The sequence below is a fragment of the Phymastichus coffea genome, unplaced genomic scaffold (genome assembly GCF_024137745.1).
Source record: "Phymastichus coffea isolate CEN01 unplaced genomic scaffold, Cenicafe_Pcof_1.1 PCOF00057, whole genome shotgun sequence".
Taxonomy (NCBI): Eukaryota; Metazoa; Arthropoda; class Insecta; order Hymenoptera; family Eulophidae; genus Phymastichus; species Phymastichus coffea.
Window position 1 is genome coordinate 1,668,379 of NW_026706868.1, and position 10,693 is coordinate 1,679,071.

General features: G+C 34.6%; 1 protein-coding gene across 3 annotated transcripts; it reads right to left on the minus strand.

Annotated features, from left to right (window-relative positions):
* Positions 1-176: 176 nt before the first annotated feature.
* Positions 177-6,051, minus strand: LOC131666175 (synaptic vesicle glycoprotein 2C-like). 3 transcript variants are annotated; one of them, XM_058938592.1, is made up of 13 exons: positions 5,660-6,051; positions 5,410-5,475; positions 4,612-4,698; positions 3,810-3,971; positions 2,609-2,771; positions 2,407-2,528; positions 1,811-2,055; positions 1,578-1,735; positions 1,325-1,493; positions 1,141-1,255; positions 911-1,070; positions 699-826; positions 177-613 (listed from the first exon to the last, which is right to left on the minus strand). In XM_058938592.1, the coding sequence occupies exons 4-13, from the start codon at positions 3,940-3,942 to the stop codon at positions 567-569; spliced, it is 1,440 nt and encodes a 479-aa protein (XP_058794575.1). In that variant the 5' UTR covers positions 3,943-3,971; positions 4,612-4,698; positions 5,410-5,475; positions 5,660-6,051; the 3' UTR covers positions 177-566. The 3 variants fall into 3 exon arrangements, with proteins under 3 accessions (XP_058794575.1, XP_058794576.1, XP_058794574.1); XM_058938593.1 differs by having other exon boundaries at positions 4,601-4,698; XM_058938591.1 differs by lacking the exon at positions 4,612-4,698.
* Positions 6,052-10,693: the final 4,642 nt, after the last annotated feature.

Below are 10,693 nucleotides of genomic sequence, written 5' to 3' on the forward strand. Positions count from 1 at the left end.
AACACTAACGGTTTAAAAAAAATAATGTGGTAATTTGTAAGCACGATAAATTCTTGGTATATATTGCAACGCCGGGAATACACGTTAAGCATTAAACGTACAAAATATTAAAGGCTCAAAAGATAGATTGAGTGATTGCTCGGTTGTGTTATAAATAAATAAAGGCACAGTCTTGATACGTATAAAAATTATATTTATATTAAATCTCAACAATACTGTTATCATCGAGGTCGATGTTTAAACAATCTAGAGATTCGTATGAAAAATCTAATAGGATGGGCACATAATTACAAAATGAACTGTAGAATTGATTGATACGTCTTCTAACTATCGATCTATGTAATATTTACAATGAATGAGTCTCACTTTTGAGAACACATATTTAAAAAAGTTTCTAAGGTATCGTTTATCACAATCAGGTCTATAACGTAATGTGGGAGACCGTGACGCAAGTTTTAAGCTATAGTTAAGAGTTCGCGACGCTGTTTTCTTATACGATAATAGTTTTCGTATAAATAACTTATGAAGCTTAAAAATCTAAAAGGTTGCTCTTTGGCGGTTTTCCATTAGCAGGCCTTTTTCCTTGGTAGAACTATAACTAGTGTCGAACATACTGAAACAGACCAAAGCGATCAATAATTCATTTTTTTCTTAATTGCATGGTCCAGTCATATTAATAATTGCTTTGAAATAAATACCTAAACAGACAGACCCTATCATAATAAAAGGTCCTAAGCAGTCCAATTCGAACAGAACTGGGAATAATAAGTTTCCTATAACTGCTCCCATACGGCCAACGACCATCGTCACACTGAGGGCCATAGTTCTGTAAAATTACCATCAGAAGCTCGGTTAATGAATGGTTTTTTCTATGAAGGCGAAATATCATATCCGTCAAAGAGATACTTACCTCAGAGCAGTGGGGAATATATCCACGACAATGTTATTTACAATTGAGCCTCCAATACTTGATAACGCCACGAACACAGCAGACGTATAAAGGATTCCTTTTGAATTTTCTGCCCAATAAAGGGCACCGCAGCAAACGCCAGCTCCGGCGAAACAGATCACTGCAAACATGCCATTATCATGTGAAAATAACGAATAATTTGCAAGCGATTTTAAAAATTTACCACTTACCCATCAAGATCCTCTTGCTAATAATGTTGACTAGACTCTTTGCGATCATGTAGCCGATAACCGACGCAACTGATATAACGATAGCGTTGATATACACTTTCGAGTTGACTACGTTCTGGAAAAACGATTCGCAAATTTAAACAAAGTAATCGTAACTTTATTAATTTTCAAAAAAAAAACGTACTTCGATACAGTGGGGTTCGGTGGTTGTAGTATTAGATACCGTTGAATTCTGATAAATCGCGCTGCCGATTTTGGTGCACATCGTCGTGGCTGGTCCATTAGCATGGTTTTGATCGTAGGTTTCGATCATGGAAAACAGCATAGGCATCCATAGCCTTAAAGTGTTAGACCTGTTTTGGAAAATGTCAATCGATTAGGAAGCATATATGGCACAATTAAGGTTCGGGGTTCGACAAATACGATTAATATCTTACCCTATCGTGGCGCCGCATTGGATGAAGGCAGTTAGAACAAGTGTTATGACGTTAGGTGGAAGGAAAATTGGCTGTATTTGCTTCAAACTACCGATGAGAGTTTGCTTAAAGCTAACACCTGTTATCTTTATTGACTCTTCTTCCTCGAGATATTTAACCTGTGAACGTTCAAATATAATTAATTAATCCAAAAGTTTGTCAAATGAAATCGCATAGTTTTCATGCGTACTTACGGGATAGGTTTCAGGATCTTTTCCAGTGTTGATGGAGTAGATTTTCTTAAAAACGGCAAGTGCATCGTCATGACGTTTTTGGGCAATGAGATAACGTGGACTTTCGGGGAAAAAGCACAAAGCTAAGCTTGCGGTTAAACCAGGTAGCGTGCAGAGAGCGAGGAACAATCTCCAAGATGTTATCGTCAGCGATCCATCACCGGAACCCAATTCCCATTTGTGAGGTATGATTAGCCATGCTAAACCTAAAATTTCAACACAGACGATTAAACCGCGATATTAACAACGTAACTATTTGGACCTTGAGAAAATAGTTTTTGTACAGCATAAAATTTCAACTATACACAATTTATGTAATAATGCTTTATAAAGCTAATTGCTCGTTATCGAAATACGAGGAACCACGTTGAAGATAATAATAATGATGATTTAAAAAATGTTGATATCGGTAAATTTCTTCAACGAGTAATAAACGCGTTAACAGCATTATTGAAAAACGCGAAAACAAGTGCATTTTGAATCAAGAGAAGTGCGTGTTTGCCGAAATATTTTCCACGTCACCACGTGTTATCCTGAGAAACGTGCCAGTTACTTACACGACAATGAGATATTGCCAAGAGCGAATAACACTCCCAGCCACATGTACATTTGAGCTCGGAGTTGTGTGCCGTGAATTTCCGCCAAGTAAGATTGCAAGGCGGCGTATGGTCCCGAGATGCTACATTGGCAAACAATCAATTGTTAGTTTCTTCATTGTTGATGTACTTGACAATCGATCGGAAACTGTAAAATACTTACACAATGCCATCGATCAATTTGAAGAGAACTAGTTGCCAAGATGCCTGACTAAAACTACTTGTGAAGTTGCACATGGCAGTGACTAAAAATCCATAGACCATAATATGTTTACGACCAAATGCATCAACCAGGAATCCCCACAGAAACGATGTTATAATCATTCCTGAAAAACGAAATGAATTCTATTTCATTAAAGATATGCAATGGATTTTTCATTACGTAGAAGCTCATTATAAATCGCTTAAAACTGCTATATAATATTTATCAATACCTGGACTATTTTTATCATTCTCGTGAATACTTCAATATACACTCGAAAAAAATATTTACCCATCGTAGATGACGATTCACTTCGATAACGAATCACGAGAGCGTCGCGCAAAAAATATGCTTTACTATTCGTTCAGTAACCGAAATGAAATATTACTTTCAATTTATCTTGAACTAAATCTGAAAAGTAAACTGTATCAAGTGCAGTGACATGTTGATATGCGTCATATAAAGTTACCGTTTATTCTGATATAACGATACATAGGCCTATCTTGAGGATTTTTTCATAACTGCTACTATGCAAAAAGTGTTATGAGCAAACATTATCATGTTATTTTTTTTATCATTTTTTAGATTATCATCTATTTTAATCTAAATCAATGATTGTCAATCGTATCGCTAGTATATGACTATCTATTCTATCGAAGAATATTATATGGCCACTGTTTTTTAAAATTGCTTGAAATCTCACGCGCGATGTGACAAAGCCATTTACGTAATTGCTGTTGCCAACTTTTTATTGTCTGATCCGACAACAATAATACCGTACGTTCAGTGCTAAGCCGATCGGTTCCAGATGAGAACAGCGGATGTTCAGGTTACCAAGAAGCATTAATACATCGCTAACCAATAATCGTCTACTTATTGTGCTTCTTGTAGAATAAAGTTCTAGTTACTCTGATAAAACGTTGATTCTCCTTATCTATGTAGCGTTGCAATTGAAAAATAAATCCAGTATGTTGAAAAAGAACTTTAATTATCTAATGCTACTATTAATTAAGCTTCGGATCAACAAGTTTAGTATATAAAATCTACTTTAATTTCTTATTGAACATTTATTTTATTGCAGTTTAATTTATTTTTTCATAAATTTTAATGGTCGTCAAAAAGCACTTTATCTGTTATAAATTATCCCAAATAAAAAGCTCACCTGCAAAAGACATAGAATTGAGCAGACCCTTGTCGAACATGGTGAGTTTGAGGTCGCATTCTGCCGATGGTAGAACATAGGACATGGAGGTTGAGCCATAGACGTTCGCCCAGCAAACGGGAATCATAGCCATCAGCAGCAGGTAGTTGAATTTTCCATTGCCTGAGGGAATACCAGTAGCAATTCATATGAAAGAAGGCATTGAAACGATTTTGTTCTTATATTGAATGTTAATTTGAAAGTTTGGTAAGATGACCGCGACAGAGCACACTGTCAAAAGATTTCCTATGCGTAGTGCAACAGGAAAGAATTGATTGGCATGAGCCATTGTCAATGACTCATACTCGTTCAAAATAAAATCCTATTATTTATTATCTTTGAGACTTTCAACAACGTGCCCTATTTTTTGCATTCTTCAAATTATAAGAAATATTCAGAAATAAAATTTGGCATCAAATTATTAGGAATTATTAAAATACCTTCATTTCAAGACAATTTGAAAAATAATAAGATCTGCCATCACTGCTTGGGCAATATAATTTACGAAAATTCATTGAAAAAAATGTGAATAATTTCAAAGTGCCTTTTTGAGATAAAGGTTAATTGATTTTACTTACGAATTTCACAATAATTGCAAGAAGTCTACAATGCTATTGACATGCAGAGTAGAGGTATCAAGCGATAACGATATATATATATATACATCGAGATATATAGGTTAATCGTAAAGGTGCGATAGGACACAAGTAGATTAAATGGATTATGTTTGTAAATCTACATAATTGTTTTACCAGTACATTACCGTATGTGTGGGCAAATTGAAAAGTCAACTGTTGGAAAACACACACGACAGAGCCCTGAATAATCAATGACCCACATAATGCTTATCCTATTAAAATTTAATTTTATTAAGAATCGCATCCACGATATATGGACAATTTTTTTGTTTGTTTCAATACGTGAATAACTCGCCCGTGATAATTCGTCCAATGGAGTTATTCACGCGCTGATTGAGTCAGGTTGTGAAGACGAGATAAGTTGCGAATCTCGTCGATAAAAATTAAGAATTTTCAAGCAAAATTTGCGTAAAATACAAAAGTGTCATTTAGAGAAATGTTTTCGGGTTTTCTCTTATCTATGTGACTTGGGATGCAGTTTTTCAATATTTCAAAGCGTTAATTTACTTTGTATAATAATTTTTTGGCTCTTACAATGTTTTTGTTGGCAACTCCAAATAAAAATCACAGAACAAAAATATTGCTTTACCGTTTAGCAATGAGATTGAGCATATATATATATATATATATATATATATATATATATATATATATATATATATATATATATATATATATATATATATATATATATATATATATATATATATATATATATATATATACACACACATACATATATATTAATAAGAGTGATTTTGATTTTAAGTAAAAAACAGTAATGAAGGCATCGGTTAATAAAAATGTTGCAACTTTTGAAATTAGTACAGTTAAGTTAAACACACAATCGTCGGATGTATACTTAAGTTAGTAAGATAAGATGTAAAAATAGTGAAATGTTATATGAAGGAGCATCAAGTTACCTGTCAATTCGATCGCCCTTTCGAAATCTACGGGCCCTTCGTCAGACTCAGACTTTTGTCCATTACCTTTAAAAAGAAAAGAGAAACACGTTGCGATCAGCAAACACTTGTAAAACTTGTAAACACACTTTGGTCAGAAGCTCGCGCATATGGTGTGCAAACACAGGGAATACGAAGGACACCAAGCCACGGGGCAAACGAGCAAGCGAGGCAAGCTCGGCAGAGGAAAGGATCCTCGGAAAATACTAACCGTCATGCTTCACAGATGACTTCATCACATATCCCGTTGCCAAATCACGTGAAATATATCCGCGGGCTCGCTATCTTTTTTGGTGGCTGTCGCGTGCAATGCAAATATAATATCCAAAGAGTCGTCGGAGCCAAGCGAGAACGAGAGCGCGCACGCGGCAAGCAAAAGTCTGACTACGATACACCAGCAAAGACCGAGAGCTCTCGACGCGCAAGAAAGGTGTGAAGCGGCAACAAAATGCACTCGCGAAGCACTGGTGGGGCTACAACTTTAGATTCGCTTGCTCTCTTTCTCTCTCTCTCTCTCGCAATAAATCCGACGACGATCGCGGCTTTTCTCTCGATTCGTCTGTTTTCCCTTCCGTACTCCGTGAAATTCCAGGTACGAATGAGAGGGCTCCCGTCGCCGAGCGTTTTTTAAATGCACCTCCCCCACGAATCATCGCAGCCTCGTCACTGATAACAGGTGTACATTTCCAAAGCACCTTTAGGAAAGTCGCCATTTCGCTTTTTTCTCTCTCCTAGCTTTGCCACTCGATTATTTGTTTTATTTGACGTGTCTTGACGAGTGCATTGTTCGACTGGCATCTGTCTTTGGCGTACACACACTGGAAAATTTTCGAGAACAGGGGTTGTTGTTTGTCCGCATATAGTACCTGTTGATTTTCCGATGAGGCGTAATGATAAGATTGATATCGATGCGCGATTCTCCGTACGCTCGTGTCCATTTTTACGTATCGAATCTATTTCGAGATGTGTCATAAGACGGTAGTTCGTCGGAATCTTTATCTCTCGCTTCGCTTCTATCGCACCGTGTGCTCGCGGCTATACGCTTTTGCCTCATTCCCGAAAGACCAAATGACCGCAAGCCTTAACAGTCATAGGCTAATAAATGTAATAGAACTTTTTAATAATCAGAGCTCGAGCTTAAAATAGAGCCGGACGATGTAAAAATAAATATTATAACCTGTTTGTTGGCCAGTCCCCTTTCCAAAACATTCCAATTATTTTTATTATTTGCATACTAATCCGGATGCTACGTTTAATTTATGACAGCTTAAGAATTGGCTGTCGAGTGCTTCACTCTCGGCAGTCGGCATAATTGTAAATTAGTCATGCGCGAATCGGTTGCAGAAAACAAGCATTATGGGCAAACTTAAGCAAGATAACGTCTCAACTACTACAGCCACTCATGCCGTACAGTTACTCTCTCCAAATTTGCCACTTCATATATTTCTTTACCAGTTCATAGATTCTCGATAGTTTTGCATTCAAATTTTAAGTTGGTCTATATCTATACACTAGCATCATTCTTTACCATATTTTTCCTTCCGAATCGATGAGATATTTATAATAGATCTTATAGATATAACGTAAGAAAAATGCTCGATTACTAACTCTACTTATATGAATCGAAGAAAATCTGTTTCAAAGTAATTTAATTAAGTATCAAGTTCTTGATAATTCGATTGATATAGCTTGTGATGATGTGTCCCACATATATTTTTCGCTTTACACATTTCAGAACATCGTCTGCGCGATGTTTAGCTGATAAGATAATCGTGTACAAATAAATAAATTAATTAAAGCTTTATACTTTTTTCGAAAATATACATAAAGTTAATTTATACCGTTGAAATATGCAAACTCGACCAGCGAATAAAGATTATATCACCGGTCGACGCAATGCACTTGAAATGCAAAATTTTACAACATTTTGGGAATGTGAAAATTATAAGCAAGAGCCACTAAAATATCTGCTTACGCAGCGATCTGTGATGCTATCCACAACACGGGTCAGATGTTAAAAATATTGAAATTGGTTGTTTAGTCCGATAAGCGCATTGCTAACTGAAAAAAAAATTCCAACATTTTTCTGAGGATTTCAAGCCTCATCGCGGACTGATAAGTAAATTTCCCACGTGTATTGGACTCGTGATTCGCCAATAAGTAAATCTAGACATCACTGAATAACTATAGAGATTATTGATTGGCTTAACGTTGATTAAAAAGTAGCTCGTGCGTTCGCCCGCCTTCTGTCATTAGCAATACCTGCTGTTTAAGAAATCTTTTCTCGCTCGCGACTCAAAATGCGCTTCTTTACTTATTTAGATCAGACTTGAAATCGATAAATAATGCACTCAAATGATAAAACATCACATGATCTTGCGATAAGGGAATATCGAATGAGAACTTCTCTCTTAACTTTTCCATGTCCTTTGATTACTTACTCGCAAGCTTCTAAAAAGTATATTGGGGAGTTATGTGGGATATCGCGCTATATTTGATCTTGGTAGGTAACGCGGAAACACTTGTTATTGATGATACCGTAATTTCGCGGAAAGTTTCAGATGAAATCGAGATAGAACGTTTTTTATCATTTTTCGAAATCATTTAAATGTCAACAATTATGTACTTGACTCATCTGCAATAATTCTTCATTTTAGCCACTACATGACGAAATCACTTGTCTGAACTTGTAGACTGTTTAATCATTCACGTTAAGTTTATTCAACTGGACTCTTAGGAAATTACGATAAACAAAAAAAAGGTAAGCTCTGCTTATCCTGTGATGTAATTTTGCACGTGAGAGCATTAACTTTTTTATCGAAGCAAAATGTTATCCATATCGTATCATGAATTCTCATAGTACGAAAAGTAAGGATATTTACTTTTTGTATAAAGCCATTGACATTAAGCATTGCTTGTGAAAAATATGTTCATTGGTCTCACAGATTCCCACGTGAAATTAATGCGAATAAATGTAAACATTATATCCAGATATGTTGAAAGTTAAATATTAATTTACGCGTTTATTTATATTAATTATTTATAACCAATACAATAAACGCGTACAAATTTGCTGATATGCATACGTAATCTACCGCTTAAAAACTATTACATCAAAGGAAAAAATTACACTATATTACACCATAGAAAAAATGCATGAAATCGTAACTCTGTGCATTATTGCAGGCATGTATACTTGAATTGAGCTTTAAGATGATTTTTCCACGCTACCGAACAATAACAATGCTCGTGCAACGCGGAGTAATTAATTGGAAGTATCAGCGAATGAACGTGTTGAAAGAAAAGTTATTGAACCGATAGACGACATGCGTCAATGTTACCTCAAGCTTACGTACCACAAACAATAACATACAGCGGTAAAAAGCGACACAGATACATAAAAGCATGTGCGTCCCTCGTTCGGAAGAAAACCTCGTTGTAAAATAAGAGTATACAACGAGTGCGTGGAAGATACCCGAAGCGGGGAGCTCTTTGATAGAAAAAATATGTCGTCGTTCGACGTCTGAGAAAACAACGAAATTTTATGTTCGATCTTACCACAGATAAGATCTTGTCGACGACGTCGAGACGTTTCTATATTCAATTATCGAAACAGTCCTTCCAGCAGTTGATCAATAATTATATCGCTAATCGCGTAAACGCACAGGTGCATGTGCTTTATTTTTCAATTCGATTGTTAGAATTAGACTATCTACTGATAAGTTTCTTTTCATTATTTGTAAATACGCTTATAAAAGACAAATATTGGAGGTCGTATTCTATGGAACCTTCAAATCCGTTCTGTCTGTAATGTCGTACGCAACAACATTCCATTCGTCGCGGTAACAACTATTCTTTCATTATTTCATGGTTCTAATGTTATGATGATCATTTGACGATAACCAAAATAAGCTGGTAAAACATCAAACTATTCCTACTCGATAGTAACAAGTTTTCTTTATATTTTCGCGTACCTTGTTACATTAGTTATGATTTTGTTTCATTTTTCTAATATCCCCTGGAGATCAAATGTCAACTGTTTTTTTAATATCAGATATTATCAAATACCTATAAATTATTCGCTGAATCGACAATATTTAATTTTTGGTTATTTTTAGCGGTGGCATGATAAAAAGAATAATCAATACTTAGTTTTTAATTACTTGGAAGTCTTGATTCATTATTAATGGAAAATTTTTTTCACTCGCATGATATTCAGCGAATCCAAATAAGTAGTACACGCGCCATTTTTTAAAGAAATTTTTTGTATGCTTTTGCCTGTGACGAGCCATTTGTATAAACGTTAAAGTTTGGTATGACTCAAATGTACTTAACTATTGTAACTAGAAATGTCTTAAAAAACATTTATTTTTCATGTTAATCACACCCGAAAAAATTATCAGCAACAAGCAAAAATGTTAAAAATAACTTCGATATCAGTGCATCCTATTAAAAAAATTAAGCAGCTCATTAAAAAACAAATGGTTAGTTGTACAATGCAATCTATAATAAAGTAATAATTGTCAAAACGGACGTATTTACGAGAAATTTCCGAAAGTTTAATGAATGGTACATATATATTCGTAGATTGACGCGTTGACTGGGAAATAAAATACATTAAGGATAAAAAGAAAGAAAGAACGAAAATACATTTGACTTAATTTTTTGTACACGTGGGAGATACAAACTCTACATTAAAGTGATCAATTGTCATTTTTACTTAATGTTCATTTATATTTAATATTTTTAGAAAATGTTCGAAGGTGCTTCAAAAGTTATAATGATAATGAAAATAGACACATAATATTTGTACTGATGCCAATATTTTTGTTTTTCTGTTTATCAATTAAATACTTCTTTTTTAGTAAATAAAATGTACGTAAAAGAACTTTAACCTTGCATTTTTTTCTCCTGTCAAACGCAATTTTCTTATCAACATTTGTACCTCCTTAATAGAGCTTAATTAAGATATTTATTTTTGAGCAATTAGAGTACTTTACATCATGAGCATTTATAAATCTTGACTGTTTAAAGACAATCGATAAATCTTGAAGGAGCAATGAGATAAATTTCTTATGTCGGGCAAAAAATTTAAGGCATTCACGTAAAATGAAATATTACTCTTTATAAAATGCGTATTCTTTTTCCTTTTCGGTAAATTGAAAATTGGATCCAGTCTAGAATGATTAAAAAGATAAATGAATATCGCTCAATAAATCTTACGTTGAAACTGCGTGACTTTCCA